The 17,828-nt window shown below is 53.5% G+C and overlaps 1 protein-coding gene across 1 annotated transcript in view; it reads right to left on the bottom strand.

Moving 5' to 3' along the window:
* Window positions 1-17,828, bottom strand: part of LOC119114151 (speract receptor) — a 59,684-nt gene that overhangs the window by 15,542 nt on the left and 26,314 nt on the right. The window contains exons 11-15 of the mRNA XM_037238361.1: window positions 14,253-14,331; window positions 10,914-11,034; window positions 8,050-8,220; window positions 3,432-3,536; window positions 2,494-2,565 (exon numbers count right to left, since the gene is read on the bottom strand). Coding sequence (XP_037094256.1) covers window positions 2,494-2,565; window positions 3,432-3,536; window positions 8,050-8,220; window positions 10,914-11,034; window positions 14,253-14,331 — 548 coding nt within the window. The remainder of the gene's footprint in view (window positions 1-2,493; window positions 2,566-3,431; window positions 3,537-8,049; window positions 8,221-10,913; window positions 11,035-14,252; window positions 14,332-17,828) is intronic.

The raw sequence follows: 17,828 nt of genomic DNA, 5'->3' as shown, positions 1-17,828 counted from the left end.
TACCGCGGCCTGACCTGCGTGCTGTGGCCTGCCCTGTGTACTGCGACCTGCCCTGCGTACTGCGGCCTGACCTGCGTACTGCGGCCTGACCTGCGTGCTGCGGCCTGGCCCGCGCACTACGATCTGCCCTGTGTGCTGCGGCCTGTCCTGTAACCCAATTGACTGAACACGCTGGGCAATAAATACTCGTATTCCCGTTTTCGAGCCTAACAAAGAAAACCGGCGTTGGCATCCGATGGCGACCAGAAACGTTCTCAGAGGCCCTAGCTCATTCTCCAATGGCCGTTTCAAGCGGGCGTAACGGTAAACTACCGGCTGTAATTAAATACGGACCGGAGACAATTGGTTCCCGTCGAGCCGGTCGCCGTTCTGGCACCGATAACTTGGCTTGAGGCGACGCTGTGCTTAACTGAGCCGCGACCCGGAGTGCCCGGTCGAGCCATTACAGAGACCTCGAGTCGTCCCGGCAGGGGCGGAGTCAGTGCCCGCCGCCGGGGAGGTGCAGTGTCGCTGGCTCACAAGCCCTGAGCGACCCGTGACCGGGCACTGCCACGCAGAGGCCTCCCGCGGGACAACAGGACAGCGTGGAGCACACGCCCCCCATGGGCGGGACCTGGCTCCGCCGCTGCGTTCGACCCCGCTCTAATGAGCCCCAGGGCCATAGTCGGGCGGGGAGCCGAAGGCGTCTGGTGATTCCGGATCTGCGACCGCCGGCCAAACTGGTGCAGGACCGCCGGCGCAGCCGGGTGGGCGCAGGTCAGACCGCCCCACCGCCGTCTGGCGGACGCAGGTCAGACCGCCCCCCCCCCCCCCCCCCGCCGCCGTCTGCCGGCCGTGGCCGTGTTGGTCGGAGTGCTGCAAGGTCAGCCTGCCATTTCAGTGGAAGAGGCGAGGGAGGGTGGCAGATTCACCCGGTTCTTTCCGTGGTGGAGGTGAGGGAGTGGCGGTTTCACCCGGCTATTTCAGTGGAGGAGGCGAGCATCGACTCATTAGTCGGGGCTGATCATCGGGCTTCTGGTTGCAGATAGCTGTTTTCGGCGCGGGGAAGCAGCAACGGATTCCTGGAACCGGTACCTCCTGTGCCAGCTTCTGATAAGCTCGCCGTTGCACTAGCTGGCACCATTAGGAGCGGTCCAGGAAGCTTGAAAGGCCAGGCGGGCATCTTATCCGTCATGATCATCAGTCAAACAGAGCTGCAGCTTGAAACAAGCTCGCAGTTTGAACGCAAATTCTGGTCACTACGTCATTAGAGCCAATCAGATCGTAGTCTGTCCTCCGCTATTGAACGGACCTTGAAACACGGATCAACCAAACCTTGTGTCGAATACTGACATCACTGCTCTATTACCCGTGGAATCCAAGGCGGTGTGCTGAGGTTGAGGATGTCTGTTCGTTGGAAAGATACGCCCAGATGCGTTGAGATCGGGGAATCAGTGCTAAGGTAAAAATTGCGAGTGGGTTAGGTAAACATGGGACTGAAAGTAGCGGCCGTGGTACGAGCAAATCATGATCCAGCCTGCTTGCTGGCCTTTCTAGCACACTTCCCACCGATCTCGCCGAACACCCCGGTATAATCAGATAAATGGCTCTTGGGCTGCTGATTTGGCTGCTATTTTGGGATGGTCGAAAACACGACTCCGTCGGTAATATAATTTCAACTCCTTAAATTGCAAATGTCTAGCAAAAGCCACGAAAATCACAGCTAATTGAAATCATGCATCCTGCATGAAGAATTTTACCAGCACATTGGCTACTCGGACCATTTCGCATGCAACCAACCTTGAAAATGAACAAAGCACCGTGGCACGGGATACTGTGACAGAAAATAAGTGGCGAGTGTGTTCAGAACTCCTTGAGGCCTGCTAAGCACCGTGGTAAGTTGACGCACCCTGCAACCGATGACGTATAAGCCCTCGGAATATCGTGTTTCTTCCCCCCCCCCTCGAGAGGCTCACGAGTGCGCCAATGGTGCATTACATCAGCGGCGTGGTTATTTCTGACTGCTTTTGGTATTTTTAGCTCTAAGTTAACAACATATTTATGATAAATTTAGAAGTCCCGACCAAAGGTAGCATTCAACCGCCTCACTGCACGTGTCTACATCAGCCACCGACGCCCCATATTACATTGTGCAGTCTTCTGTATGCGGCAATACGATCCCTCCTATAATGTAACATTTCTTCCACATATAAAACACAGCAGGACCGACGGAGCTTTCGTCCACTTTTCACGACGTGAACGCACCGTCGTCAACGTTTAAACACAGCAAGTTGTCGGAAACGTTTGTATTGCTGGACATTTAGCTCAAAAATGGCCAAACAAGACCAGCAAGTTTCGATATATGGAGCTTGAAGCGGCCTCCGCTCGAATCTAAGCGAATCCACAGCATATACAGGGTTAAGTGGGAGCTGGAGACTCGCAAAAACGGAGATTATGACTCACCTCAGCCAGTGCGGCGTATCTTACGCTCGTCTGGTTGCTATACTCACTCACCCTGACTATGTCGAACACCATGGACGCTATGAACATGTTGTCGAGCTTCACATTTGAGTTCTCCAAAATGTCCTGCGTGCGAAAGAATGTGTCAAATGTGAACGTCAAAGTAGTGCAATGTATCGTCAGGCTTCAGACGATTACAAAAGTGACACTGACAACAGGGAGACGATGAGACAATTTCGCTTGTTTCGGAGACCATAGTCCAGAATTCACCCCTGTGTTGAAAGCCATGCGTTCCCGCAATCCCATCTTAGTTTGCCCCATGCCTGAACATATTTACTCAACAAAGAACCACTTCTTAAACCACTACCAACTACTAGAGCACTACGTAACGCCACTAGTGAATTCACCGCTACTACTCTAGTTCGCTGACCATTTGATGACGCTCCTTGCTCTCATGTTTTGCCTGTTTTTTCACATCACATAACAAGGAGTGCCACGACTTATACTCTGATTTCCTAACAGGGGTGTTGTCGCATGTTCCCACTGCCACGAGAGACGGCGGCGGGCCGCTCCTGGTCCTCGGGTCGATGGCAGAAAAGTGGGCGCAATGAGTGTAAGGCTGAAGTAATCAAGAATCCCCATCCAACATGAATTATTCAACAAATTAAATTATAAACAATAGAATTCAAGTACATAGCTAAGATGTGAATGATTTAGAAATACTAATAATTCAATGCAGGGCGCTTGTGTCATTATTAACGCTTTGAGCCACGCTTGTGCCATTATTAACGTTTTGAACCACGCTTGTGCCATTATTAACGCTTTGAACCACGCTTGTGCCATTATTAACGCTTTGAACCACGCTTGTGCCATTATTGCGACTGAACAGCCGTGCTTGGATTGGCGCAGGCTGCGACGACCTGCCGCAGTTACCGCGGTCAGCGGCTGTCCAGCGCACGCCGGCGCGGTCCAGCCCATCCCTGGCCACGTACCCTGAGACTGCCGCGTGTGCAGTAGTCGGAGACTGTGCAAAGGTGCGGCGGGTCAACGCACGCGCCCACGAACGGGTTGAGGTTGTCGTGCCGCAGGTCGCGCATCTGACGACACAGGTCACAGCAGGTCAGGCTTTGGACACGTGACAATGCCAGATCAGGTCAGACTCTGGGCGTGTGACAATGCCAGATCAGGTCAGACTCTAGGCATGTGACAATGCTAGATCAGGTCAGACTCTGGGCACGTGACACTGCCAGATCAGGTCAGACTCTGGGCACATGGCAATGCCAGATCAGGTCAGACTCTGGGCACATGGCAATGCCAGATCAGGTCAGACTCTGGGCACATGGCAATGCCAGATCAGGTCAGACTCTGGGCACATGACAATGCCAGATCAGGTCAGACTCTGGGCACATGGCAACGCCAGATCAGGTCAGACCCTGGGCACGTGACAATGCCAGATCAGGTCAGACTCTGGGCACATGGCAATGCCAGATCAGGTCAGACTCTGGGCACATGGCAATGCCAGATCAGGTCAGACTCTGGGCACATGGCAATGCCAGATTGGGTATGATTCTGGGTCCGTGGCGATGCCGGGGTCAAACGGATCACGTCAAACTCCTGCAGGTGGCAAGTGCTACAGCTGGTCAAACTTCGCCCTGGTGGAAAGACATCTTGGGCAAAATCCAGAAAGCAGCGCAGACCACCGTCGGTCAAAGTCAACACGTGAGCAACTCGAACGACAGTGTTTCATCATTTTTCATCATTTTTTCATCATTTTTGTCCACCTGTTGGCTACAGCTCATTATCAGCCACGGGGCCAGTGCTGCACGGCCTGCGGGGACTGCAATGCCTGGCGCCTAGTTTTCTGTTGGAAAGATTGGTATGCGTGCAACGCGCATGCTCAAAACTACCTTACATAATTTGTATCACTTATCAATTCTGGCGGAATGTTAATCATTCGCAGATAAACATGGTTTTGGCCATCTTAATTTAAATTGTTAACCCATTTCCATTTACATTCGCGGGGTCTCTGATGAGAGTCAAAGAGATGAGAGTCAAAAAGCCCAGACCAGAGTCAAGAAGTCCAGACCAGAGTCAATAAATCCAGATCAGAGTCAAGACGTCCAGATCAGAGTTAAATATATTCCAGATGAACGGTCAGGAACGGATCCGGACTTAGACGACCCGACGTGACAACGATGCGAGACTAAAATATTTCGACACAAGAAGAAGCAGACAAACGCATATATAAAAGTGTGGCTCGGTGTGCGAAGCCTGCCACGCGCTCTCGCGCGCGAACTATGGAGCTCTTCGGTCTTTGACGTTTTTAAGGATTAAGGATGACTTTAGTGGATTTTGGATTTCGATGTGCGAGATATCAGCCACCACAGCGCATGACGACGTAAAACACAACGTGCTTTATGTGCAATGTGCACATAATGTGTGCACATAAATAACAAATGTGCACAATGTGGGAGAATGAAAAGGCCACAACTTGTGAGGTGATATTCGAATTGCCTGGCCCATAGCAACGCCAGTGAGCGACCTCTTGATTTGATTTAGTTTGATGTTTTTTTCGATTATGGGCATTAAGCAGTACACAACATGACGAGTGGATTGGCGCATAAGAGTAACGCTTAAATCTGAGCGCCTCTCCTAACAATAACAATGTATGGTCATCGCCGCCAAGGAACCCACGACCCACCCCGCCCGCCCGCCCGATCTGTAAGCCGACACGGGCCAGGCGCCCGCGGCCGCTCCGATAAAAGCGACTGGGATCACTTTTTTGGAAACCGAGCTTTAATACCAGACACCATGGTCCAAACGGCGTTAGACTGGGCCACGAAACTGCATGGCTGTGCAATCTTTTCATTATGAACGGTCTCTACCCGGTACTGCGGTTGGCAACACTGACCACAATGGCAAAGGCCATAAATCATCGCATGTTTATCGACTCCATCCACTAAAGTCATCAACCCTGGCCTGGCTTATGTCCAGTCATTTTACAAGCAAATCACGTGCAATTTGGCGCGCGGAGGCTACATCAGAGGAAATTGGCCTCTTAAACTGTGGTGAAAGATAGAGTTTTGTCAGCATGGACAAAAACTGTGGGTGTCGGCTGCCAAAGCCGCCTGGCTTCATCAGGTCCGTCTTTGGCATCATCCGCATAGCGACGAACGACTCCCACATTTGTTATGGTCTCGCTCGTTTCGCGCCGCGTAAGTCGTTTTGATGGTTATTCAGGAACTACGCTTGGCAGGAGAATGGCAGCCATGCACGGGCAACAAAAGCGCTGAGGTTTTATGGAGACTCTTAAAGTCATGAATGGCTTCGTGACTGGCGCTGACGCGCGGGAGACAAAGGAGCTGTAATTTTCTTGCAAACGCCAGCGATCTCACGCTCTTTCCCTGACATTAGTATGCAAGAAAAGGGAGACCTTTCACTCCCAAGTGAGGGCTACACCCGGACTGATTGATGAGGACTTGTTCGAACCACAGTTCAGAAAGGACCAACTCGGCGGGAGGTGTTCCTTGCATGTCGATTTCGCACAAAATAATTAAACCTACTGCGTCCCACGCCCCACACGCACTAATCAAGGAGCTTAATCAAGCCCATATTGGGCAGCGTATGTTGACGAAAGGCGTCTGTTTGAATATAGCCGCCCATGCTAACAAAACGCAGCGTTCATATGAACTTGAGATTGCGAATCCGACATAAAACAGGCGCCCAAGCACATACGCATATGGCGGCTGGCATGCCGGGACCGTGGTCGCGAGGATGTAAGTCACAAATTCCAACTAGGTCTGTCACTCCAAAAAAGAGAACGTGCCACGTGACCGCTCTTAGACCCCCTCCCGAAGGCAATTCATTGCTGTCCATGCAACGACGCATTCGTCCATGAAAGCGGATCGCCGATTGGCCTGTTATTCTCATAGACTCAAAACGAGTGACAAAGTAAAACTGATCTTAAGGCGATCGGCATGTGATGGACTGGAATTTAATTCCTTACGCAACGTTTCTCTGACCCTTGCTATTCCAAAATACGCTGGGCCGACTTTGCCGTTGTCTAGCTGAAAATGAGCGCCGTGGGTGATATCACTTTTTCAAATATATCCGTTTTAATTTTCGTTTTGAATAGCGCGCTCAAGAAGGGACAAGGTGAGATACACGTTTCGTAATGCTGCGTATGTGGTGCATCCCAATGAGACCATCTAAAACTGACCCGATCAGCCTTAGAGTCAGATGATGCACATGAACAGTTTGTGTCGGCGAAGAATGCGGGCATATATTGCCCGGAGGAAAATTAAACTTGGATAGCCCGTGATTCGCCCTGAAATGCTTCCAATAACTCGCCCCTCGTGGTCCTCTCAATGCTGGAGGGGCTCAAATTTCGCAAGTTACTTGCCATAAATGCTCGGGAAAGACCGCGGACGTAATGAATGCTGACTCCAGCTGTTTAGAATGTGGTTGAAAACACACTGGAAGGGAGATCAACGTAACTTCCGTATGAAATTAAGGTGCTTGGAGAAATATATCATCGTTTGAGCCAGGCGAATTACATTCAGAATTGGTTCTCAAAATTACTACGATTTTGGAGAGAAGCCGTAGAGCCCATATTATGTCTCGATCTCACAACCTTGCGCTCATTCCACTCATGTTCAAATAAATGTACAGCAATAATAAATGAATCTAATTCTTCTACGCTTTAAAAATCAAACATTTCCGGTACTATTGCCAAGAATGTCTCACGATCAGAGGGTTAACATAGTCAAGCTGGAGGGGCAACACTATAAGTCTTGATAAGATTATATCATCAACTTTGATGGGCAACATGAATATCATCAACATTGCTGGGCAACAACAAAGTCTTGAAATATCATTATCAGTAATATCATCTAGTTGTCCTGGCGAACTATCAGTGTATCCCAATATGTTATATTTTTATTCTAAAAGAGCAAGCTACCCGTCTTTTGCCCTCTTCGTTTACAATACAAAAACATGACAAATATTATTTTTAAAATGTTGTCTTTCGTTAAGGATGTTCTGAGACGCAACAAGACCTTTTGGAGGAAAATGAGATTCTCATCAAAAAACGATACTGTATCGTAATCCTATATATAAGATTTTAGCCACACCCATGTCAGCCAACGCGTGCAAAAATCACACGCTTGTTTTGCTTTTGTTTTGTTTTGTTGTGCTTAAATAAGTTGTAACTAATAGCACAATCACGTTTTTACCTTTGCCTATACCAAATAGTCTTGGCGGATTTACTAACCTCGCCATCTGATGACACGACACCGCAAACTCCTCGAGGGATCACGGGTTCACCCGCTCACTTCCATCACCGCGTTTGGCCAAGACGTGACTTTCAGCAGCCTCATTTGGGCAGCAGAGCCGTGTCTCGGCTTCGATTCGCCCTAGGCACAGGCGAAACAGCTGACCGCGCCAGCCACGCGCCTCGTAAAACAATCGGAACATCGCCCAGCCCATTAACGAAATAGCTGGGCGCAAAATGACCACAGTAGTCGACGCGCCCTAAAACTCCAATCAACAACAATTAACGAAATAGCCCGGGCAGCCGCAACAGGCGTCCGAGCGTCCGGCGTGACCCACCTTCTTGAGCTCCTTCTTCATGCGCCGGGTGATGTCGATCGTCTTCCGCTTGATGTCCTTGATGGCCACCATGCGGCCCTTGTATATGCCCACCGTGGTGTACAGCGCCGAGTAGCGGAAGTCCATCTCGCAGTTGGAGCTGAGGCTCACCTGGGATGAGCGGAGCACCATCTGAGGAGCATGGCCAGTACGTCAACATTCCGCTCTGCGATGGGACGAACGGTGCTAGGCTGGTTTACTTCGGTCATAGTGACAGTCACGCGAAAACGGTCGCCTGGTGCCGTTGAGAGAAACATTTTTCTCGCTTCGCCACGTTTGGCTGGAGCGATGTTGCGAGCGATGGAGCGATGAAGCGATGACACACTAGCACACGGTCGGCGGAGTTGGCCAGACAGCATCTGGAACGTGGTGAGGCGTTGGCGAGGCAACATCTAGGACACGGTTAGTGAAGTGTTAGCGAAGACAATGCGTCCAGTGGGGAGTTGGGGAAGAGGCATCTCGAGCAAGGTCAGTAGGGGGTTGTGGAAGCGGCCTCTCGAACGACGTCAGGGAGAAATTGGGAAAAAATGTCTGCAGCGCGGTAGGTGTCAGGAAGCAGAGTACAGCGATGCAGCTGTGGAGTGAAGGCAACATCAAATATTGTCAAAATTGGCTGAAATTAAAGCTTACTGATCTAGCGAAGCTCGTTGCGCTAGCTTCGCGACAGGTTTCCTCAGCCCTCCTCGCCCACGATCGCTAGGATCTCCAGACCTCCCTCTTTTTTCACGGTTCTCCAGCCCACCATGGTCAACGTTGAGCTGGAGAAAAACTGAAGAGCACGTCCAGACTCGTGTCGGGGAAGCAAGGCACGCGGCCTGAGATGGCGTTACATACGCTATCCATCCAAGGCTTTTCCCGCTTTCCCCAAACCAGATTCGGTGATTCAGTTTTAGCACACGACCTTAAACATCACAGGGAGAGCAGTAGAAGAAAACGAACATCATCATCAGGACAGAACAGCCAGCGCGATTTGGAACAGCACCGCCCGAGGGGTACGATGATGATCTGGGATTTTACGGCGCGGAGAGGGGTATCACAACAGCCTCTGCTATCGTTGTTCTCATCTGCGGGCTCCTGCAGTCGCGTCAACCCGAACAGAGTTGACACTTATCCGTATTTCGAGTTCGGATTCGGGTAATAGCGACCACTGATTCAGACAGCGACGGTCGTTGTATCAACAGCAAGTCATTTTCATCGCGAAATGGTGTTGGATCTTTCATAACCGAACAAAATGAGCTCCACGCACGGGCAGATTCTGTCCGTTTAAAAGCCAACCACAAATGAGCTGCTCTAGGATGCAAGTTATGTGACCGCATAATGCAAAAAACATTACTGTCCTTACTGCCTGCACCGTCAAAGCGGGACGAAGTAAACGATGCTGAAGAGCCGGTAGAATCCTTTCCTGGCGACCTAAAATGCATTGCAACGTTACATAGCTGAGTTTTTACGTCAATCCGTCCATCATCAAAGACCAGCACTTTCAGGTGCCTAGCCTGTAATGCTGCAGATGAGTGCGCTACAAAGACCGACTCGGTTTTGGAAACAAACCAAGGTTGTACTGTGGACTGAATGCCGCAGAGATATGTCCCGTGATGTGGGCACCCGCCAGGGGGAAGAGGGTCCGCTATTTTATCGGAGTGATTTCTGGATAGTTTGGGAGCACTTCCAGGAGTTAGAGCTATCATTTCCAGCTCCGAACAGCAGCTGAAGGCACCAAACCTTCTCCCGTATCAGATGAGGGGCAGGCTTTATTTAGTCATCCCTCTCGGGAGCGGGGCCCAGCTTGTGTCTGTAAGCGGCGGTAGTGTTTGAAATAGACTCGCCTCGGCCCGTGAGCGGTCGTGGCGTTCGAAATATACCCGCCCCGGTCTTCTGGGGGCTGCCTGCCCCTGAGCGATGCGAAACGCTGGCTTACGCTGGCTCACTCACTTCGGGTTCACTTCACGCCTCACTTCACCTCGCAAGACCGCCGTGCTGATGCTGCGCGCTGGTTCACCAATGGTGACAAACTATGCTGCGAGGGCGATTATATCCGGAGAAAGCAGCCAGACAGAGGCGTTGTGGCGCTTCGGGGGCACCTCAACGCTTCATGCGTATGCTGCAGTGGTCTGAACGAAAGGAGTTAAACACGCTGCGGGGGTTTAAACGAAACATTTATGGATCAAGAGAGCAAAGCTCGATCCAGAGTACAAACCGCTTGAATGACTGAAGTTTCGGTGCACTGGGAGCGTGGACGGGGCGCTGGAGCACCCAGCTTATCAATTCAGGAAGAAGCTGCCGCTTCAGTGACTTCTGACTCAAATCACGCTCCTACAAATCGTCTCGTATTCCTCGTCGATGAATTTCTTCTCCCCCATCTCCAGTTTTCCCTCAGATACAGAGTGCGCATCGCCAAACCGGGTGAGGCGCTGCAATAGTCCAACCGGAGTCTCACCCTCATACACGTCCAAAGCCACCGGCTGCCAGCGCATGCAAGACTGCAGAGGCGCACCAGCGTTAGTTGGTGGGGATTCGACCAGCGGCGACCGATCCGACCCACACGTGAGCAGAGATCTGAATGGGTTCGTCACCTATGCAAACACTGGAGAGGACTGGACTGGACTGGAGGACTGGAGAGGACGCTTTTACCAGTGTCCGTTTAACGAGGTACGTGTTACCGTGCACCGTGCTTTCGCACGCACAGCACGCTCGTGCGTAAGTTCTAAACGTCCTTCAGGGTGTTAGTAGCGATGCACCAGATTGCACTCCCACCTCTCCTCCTCGCCGAGCCCCACGTGTGCCGCTGTTCGCGGCCCTCTTCGCCGCCGCCGTCGCCCAACGCTCACCTTGGAGGAGAAGCTGTCACCAAGCAGCGGCTTAGTGTCTGACATTCCGTCGCTCATCTGGATCTCCTTGTAGTCGATCTTCCACAGCAAGCTGTCCAGCTCCTGCTCGTACTGCCAGTTCCTGCCGCGCGCCAGCACCATCGGCGTGTTACATCGTGCATTGCTGCTACGTCGCTTCGCGTTGGAGCCGAGGCGCCCGCTGCCGCGTGGCGGCGCAGCGCTCCGTTAGTGAGACGTTCCAGTCGAGTGCGTCCGTGTGTGGGGCCTGTGCGACCGGGGCGCGCCTGGGACCGATCGGCGCTGGGTGGGACAGGGCCGAAGCCGGTGGTAGGGTTAGGTGCTCTCCGGCTCAGGCTGCTCCCGCGGAACCAGGTCTCGGCATCGCTTCGTTCTCTCTCGCCGACGCTGTGCCATGGTGTACTGGTGACTGATCGGGTCGTGCGTCTCTCAGTCCCTTAAATGGTCCTGACAGACTGGAGTAGACTTAATTGCTTCGTTTCAAGTATGCGTTGATACAATTTTGATGTTTTTTTTTAGCGGTCATTGCCTAAAATGGAGGGATGCGTCGTCGCGGTCGCCGCGGCCGTTCGGGGAGGGGGGGGGGGGCGGGATTACCTGACTGACCGGCCCGCTCCGACCACGAGTGACCCGGCTGGAGAACAGCCAATCCAGAACAGACCTGGCTGTGTTTGAGCGGCCGCCGCCTGAGCCTACCCGTCGCCGAGAGGAACACCAGACGCGTGTGGCCGTGTCCCCCCCCCCCCACATTCAGAGCCGGGCATTGGCGCACCAACCGGTGACCTTTCGCATGCGCTGCGGCTAGATGATGCTGATGTCATAGCTGGACAACTACAGCTCAGCGACAGTCGCGCTGCGCCATTCGGCGTCGTTCAATCGCGCCCAGAGCGAAAACAGCGCTCTGATTTCCCGGCGGAAGTTTTCCCACCTGAACACGCCTGGATGGCGTTCGGAACAGTGGCCGAGTATTTTTGGGTCCGTCGCTAGACGGGGGGCCATAAACGTCCCGATGGAGATGTCGTGGGATAACCTCGCCCGATGGTCCGCCGTAAAACGCTCGTCCAGAGAGACGCGTAAGGTCAGGGAGACATCAACGAGCGGACGGTGAACGTCAGGCGGAGGCCGTGGAGCCTTCTTGGAAGCCCGCGGCGGCGGGTCCCCGTTGGGTTGGCATCGCAGGGGCTTGATTCGTCTCATTCGCTGTTCTTATCTCGTGTTATGGTAAGATTTTAGCACCTGCTACCCGTCTCGACCGATCGGAGAATGTGCCGGGTTCGTATGAGAGTTCGGAAGTTAACAGGTGTTACTGTCCAGTTCAAACGCGGTCATCTGGATGCTCCAGCGGATTAATTTTCTGGTCGCCGGCACCGAGTCGGGCGGTACTTTGGCAAATGTGCTGACGTCACAGACGTGGCGTGATGGTGGTGACTGGACCCTTGACGCGCCTTGACAACCTGATCGCATAATGCCCTGTAGTGCGGTCGCTGGTGGTTTCCGATCCTGCCCAGCAAATGCCGACGACTTTTGCGACAGTTCGGTATCGAGTGTGAGACACATACGGCGGACATTCGTCAGCCTTTGAAGAAAGGCACGCATGCCTGTCATTGGATCACTGGGGAAGCTCCTTTTGCCTTTTCGTCCAATGACAAGCCTTTTACCTTTTGGCACGTACGCTTGTCATTGGCTGTGAGTCAGCCAATCTGAAGCAGTGGCATCAAAGCATATTTTTCCCAGAATCCGTGGGATATCAGCCTGCTGTAGCTGCCGTTGGACGCTGCTGGCTGTTTGGGAAGCGAATAATTTTTTCCAAGCCAAAGACAGATTGTTTTGAGCACCGATGTGTAAAGGCATTCTACAGCTGGACGAGATTAGGAAATGTGTTTGAGATAAAGGTGAAAAGAGCACGTTTTCCTTCCAGCATCAGCCTGTGCATTAAAATTAGTCTGTTTACAAACACGTGACAAAGGAAATACTTTTCTGGAAAGGCATGATGCGACCAAGTCAGTGGTTACCAGTTATAAGCTTTCCCGTTTTGCTAACACGTTTATGTGCGCATCAAACCGGCTTGGCTGCGATCCATGGTACATGCTGTAGGACCTCTCCCTGTTTCATCAGTCGGCAACTGGCTGCGCTGACTGGAACGAAGACGATTGCCTCCGTAAACGGTAGGGATATTTCGTGACGTTTAACTGCCTCCTGACAGTTATCTGTACGTAACGTCGAATGCGATTCTTTTTCGACGTTCATTGCGAGATTGAGCCAGCCGATTGACAATGCCCTGTTCTTGTATATGGCCATGGGCATCAGCCAGCAGACAGTGCAAGCAACACACATTCCTGAAGCCCTCCAAGTTATTTCAAATCCGATAAGCCTCTGTTTCCACGGGCAACGAAGCAACAGAGCTGTGCAGCAGATGTCAGCGTGGTGACCGACTGAACAGCTCATTACAACCAAAAGAGGAACAACAAGCAGCATCGTGCAACATTCTAAAAGCATCAGCAAGACGTTCCCTGATTCCCATGTCAATGTCCGGAAATCTCCCGAAATCAGTAGCCAACTCCGCCAGGCGCTCACACTTAACGCGCATCCAAGGGTCCACTCCAAGCCGTACAGACATCTAGTCTGCACAGCTTGCAGTGGACCCGGCTAAGCGGCAGAGTTCCTCCAGACACGGGAACTCTGCCGCCCAGCTAAGCCTGAGGAGGGCCAGCTCTTGATCGCCACAGCGGCTCCGCGACACTCACCGGTAGAAGACGAGCGACACTCACCGGTAGAAGACGAGCGACACTCACTGGTAGAAGACGAGCGACACTCACCGGTAGAAGACGAGCGACACGCACCGGTAGAAGACGAGCGACACTCACTGGTAGAAGACGAGCGACACTCACCGGTAGAAAGACGAGCGACACTCACCGGTAGAAGACGAGCGACACTCACCGGTAGAAGACGAGCGACACTCACCGGTAGAAGACGAGCGACACTCACTGGTAGAAGACGAGCGACACTCACCGGTAGAAGACGAGCGACACTCACCGGTAGAAGACGAGCGACACTCACCGGTAGAAGACTAGCGACACTCACTGGTAGAAGACGAGCGACACTCACTGGTAGAACACGAGCGACACTCACCGGTAGAAGACGAGCGACACTCACCGGTAGAAGACGAGCGACACTCACTGGTAGAAGACGAGCGACACTCACCGGTAGAAGACGAGCGACACTCACCGGTAGAAGACGAGCGACACTCGCCGGTAGAAGACGAGCGACACTCGCCGGTAGAAGACGAGCGACACTCGCCGGTAGAAGACGAGCTACACTCACCGGTAGAAGACGAGTCCGATGATGATCAGCACCAGCACGATGCCACCCACTATCCCCGAGGCGATCTCTGTGGTGTAGGCTGAAACGCAGCGTGACGACGCGTCACGTGACGAACAGGACGTCAGCTCCTCTCGCCTGCGTAGGCTACTTCTTTTGTATGCGGACTACGGCAGCCTTTCACGACGGTTCTTTTGAAGTGCACGTGCCCAAAGCTGACAAAGACAATTTAGTTATCAATACTCCACTAAATGTATGGAACGTTGCTACATGATATGCCGATATTCGCGATTGCAAATCAAGACATCGAAGCCGATTTGATTCTTCTCTGAAAGGATCGACCGCATCCATCTATATGCAAAGACAACAAGTGAAAGTGACGAGGGCTGACTCGAAATGCATTGATAAATCATACATGCATGAGGCTAGCATTGCTATCTGCACAGCATGCAGACGCTATTCAGATTTCAAGCTAGATGCGGAAAACGCTGAAGTGTTTGCGGGGCTACAGACTGGTCTCATGCCTCCACTGAAACCAATTGCAGCCCAGTTGACTTCTCATCAGCAATTTGGAGTAGGTCGAATGGGATCAGACAAATCTGCATCTCAGATTAATGCTCTTCCACCGGGATAATTCTTGAAATGGATTGCGTCATCTAATGCCACGGCGCATGAGCAATCTCCGATGCCATTCGGCTTCGGCACGTGATGTCTTTTAAACTCAGATGTCAGTGTTTCCCACGTGGCCTTCAACAACGGGTCTGCGCCTGTCAGCTGCCTCCGGGTCTCCCTGCACCATCGTAGGCGGAACCTTGGCCATGAGCTGGGAGGCGAAGTCGACATTCAGATGCTGTCATGTGAGGTCAAAGCATATACATACAATGGTTGCGTCTATCAGAAGCGACACCAACAGGAGGCACATTCACTTACGCTCCTTGCAGACCAAAGAGCATGGCCGCGTTTCTATCACTCCAAATTTGGGGGCCTCGAGACTCGTCTACGACGCATTTTCGCTAAAGCAGCCCCTGTCCAGGCGTCCGAGGCCAGCACAGCTGGGAGGCCAGGTGAGACCAGCCAGGTCAGCAGGTCAGTGTCGCTGCGCAACGCCCGGTCACGTGACCTCTCACCCGATGGGCCCCTCGCTCCGGAAGCTGCGCCGCAACCCGCGAAGCCCCTGGGACGGCCCACTGGCAACGATGTCGCCAGTGGTTCAGCGGCACCATGGACGGTGATGTGCACATGCTAGATTTGACGCGCGGTGTCTGTATTGAAGAGGGACGTGACGTCACCAGTATTGGCTGACACTGCAATGACGTGTGTGGTGACAAGCACGTGACGGCTTGAAATGCGGGCGAAGCGCTCTTACTTTGGGTCCGTGCGATCCTTGAGGAGGAGGAGGGGGGGGGGGGGGGGGCGCCTTACGGTCGTCCTTAGGTTTCCAGACAAGAGCAAGCAAAAACAAAGTATCTTAAAGTAGAAAAGGAACATAAGCGGCAGTCCAACTCTCAAGAACTATTCCAGAACACGTCACACGCCTGGCATACGCAATAAATGGGTTAACGCGTGCTCTGGACAGAGAGAAGGATGAGGCTGGTTGCCCATCACATCGACTTTTTACCGAATAAAAGCTGCCAGCAGGAGATTTGTGACGCATGTATCAACAGAAGGTCGAGAAGATTTTAAAAAAAAGCAGACGGAATTTTTATCAGCTATTACGTTCTTTAGGCTCTCGCCAGGCAAAGCCAAAATACCCGGCAGCCGCCTAGCCGATAAACGGTTAACCGCTGTCCAAGTTGGGTCAAATATAGTCACAGATTTCAGAGTTTAACTTAGCTTGACCTTGGATTACCTGACCTAGCAAAAGGCACCAAAATTATGGCGAAATGCAGCGACAAAACGATAAGACAAGCCGCCTGGGCAACGCCTCACAAGTGCAGGTTCTGGGAGAAATAAACGTTATTTGTTACTTTTAGCAGAATGTCCCCGACAAAGCCTCCAGACTATGAGCCAGCAAGGTAAAAAACTTCACATTTTTACGTCACATGTAAAAATCCCACAAACTCAGCCACCTCAAATGTCAGCGCCGTGCTCAAAAATATTCAAAAATATTCAAAAGTTATTCCCTGAAAGCCTTAGAGATATGCGCTATGAGCACGCCCTCGTTGACCTAGGGCTGAACTGCATAAAAGCCAAGAACTATCTGCAATAACAAGCAAGCTATCGTTCTCCGCCAAACCATCTCTCGACTCCTCCCCGCCTGCAGTTTGCCAGAATCTTCAAAACAGACCACTTTGGCTCGCAAGCCGTGGGATAATGGATTTCCCGGCCCAAAGGTCGCCATCGGACGCCCGTCTTTCGGCGCCGCCATCTCCGCCGTGTCAGCTGTGACCTCTGTGACCTCAGCCGCTCTGACGTGGGGCGCGTAACGTGCTGGGATGGCGTGGGGCGGCGTCAGCTGCGGGAGCGATAACCCAGATGGGGCCGATCGGACGCGCTGCGAGGAGGAGCAAGCCGCGGAAAAGGTGCGATCGACCACAGGTGATGTGCCAGTGCCGCACGTCGGCGTTCTCAGGCATGGTGCTTGTCCCAGAGGCCAACAAAGTCGCTCTTCGTAGGATGAGCACGAGAAAAAGGGCACTAGGTAGGATGACCATTAGAGCGGTGCAAAATGTAGTGTGCGCGCAGCCTTAATGCCCCACACGAAGTACACTCGCTGATCCATCACGAGTGGCAATACACCAGAGTGTGCGCAGGTCGGGGGTTGGGCGGTAGGCAAGGCTACACCCAGCGCCGACGTGACGGGGTCCATGTGTGCCGGGGCCAGGGTGCGTCGGAGCCCGATCGTGTCGGGCCCGAGCGCGTCGGGGCCCGGGCGTCTCGAGGCCAGAGCGTGTCGGGGGCCGGGCGTGTCGGGGCCCGAGCGTGTCGGGGCCCGGGCGTGTCGGGGTCCGGGCGTGTCGTGTCGGGGCCCGGGCGTGTCGAGCCCCGATCTTGTCGGGGCCCGAGCGTGTAGGGCACGGGCGTGTCGGGGTCCGGACGTGTCGGGGCCAGGGTGTGTCGGGGCCCAAACGTGTCGGGATCCGGGCGTGTCGGGCCCGGGCGTGTCGGGGCCCGAGCGTGTCGGGGCCCGGGCGTGTCGAGGCCCGAGCGTGTCGGGGCCCGAGCGTGCCGGGACCCGAGCGTGTCAGAGCCCGATCGTGTCGGGGCCCGGGCGTGTCGGAGCCCGATCGTGTCGGGGCCCGGGCGTGTCGGGGCCCGGGCGTGTCGGAGCCCGATCGTGTCGGGGCCCGGGCGTGTCGAGGTCCAAGCGTGTCGGGGCCCGAGCGTGTCGAGGCCCGAGCGTGCCGGGACCCGAGCGTGTCGGAGCCCGATCGTGTCGGAGTCCGGGCGTGTCGGAGCCCGATCGTATCGGGGCCCGGGCGTGTCGGGGACCGAGCGTGTCAGAGCCCGATCACGTCGGGCCCGAGCGTGTCGAGACCCAAGCGTGTCAGAGCCCGATCGTGTCGGGCCCGAGCGTGTCGGGGCCCGAGCGTGTCGGAGCCCCATCGTGTCAGGACCCGAGCGTGTTGGGGCCCGGGC

Source organism: Pollicipes pollicipes, unplaced genomic scaffold (genome assembly GCF_011947565.3).
Source record: "Pollicipes pollicipes isolate AB1234 unplaced genomic scaffold, Ppol_2.1 Scaffold_7262;HRSCAF=8765_pilon_pilon_pilon, whole genome shotgun sequence".
Classification (NCBI taxonomy): domain Eukaryota; kingdom Metazoa; phylum Arthropoda; class Thecostraca; order Pollicipedomorpha; family Pollicipedidae; genus Pollicipes; species Pollicipes pollicipes.
This window is presented reverse-complemented; position numbering and strand designations above follow the sequence as displayed.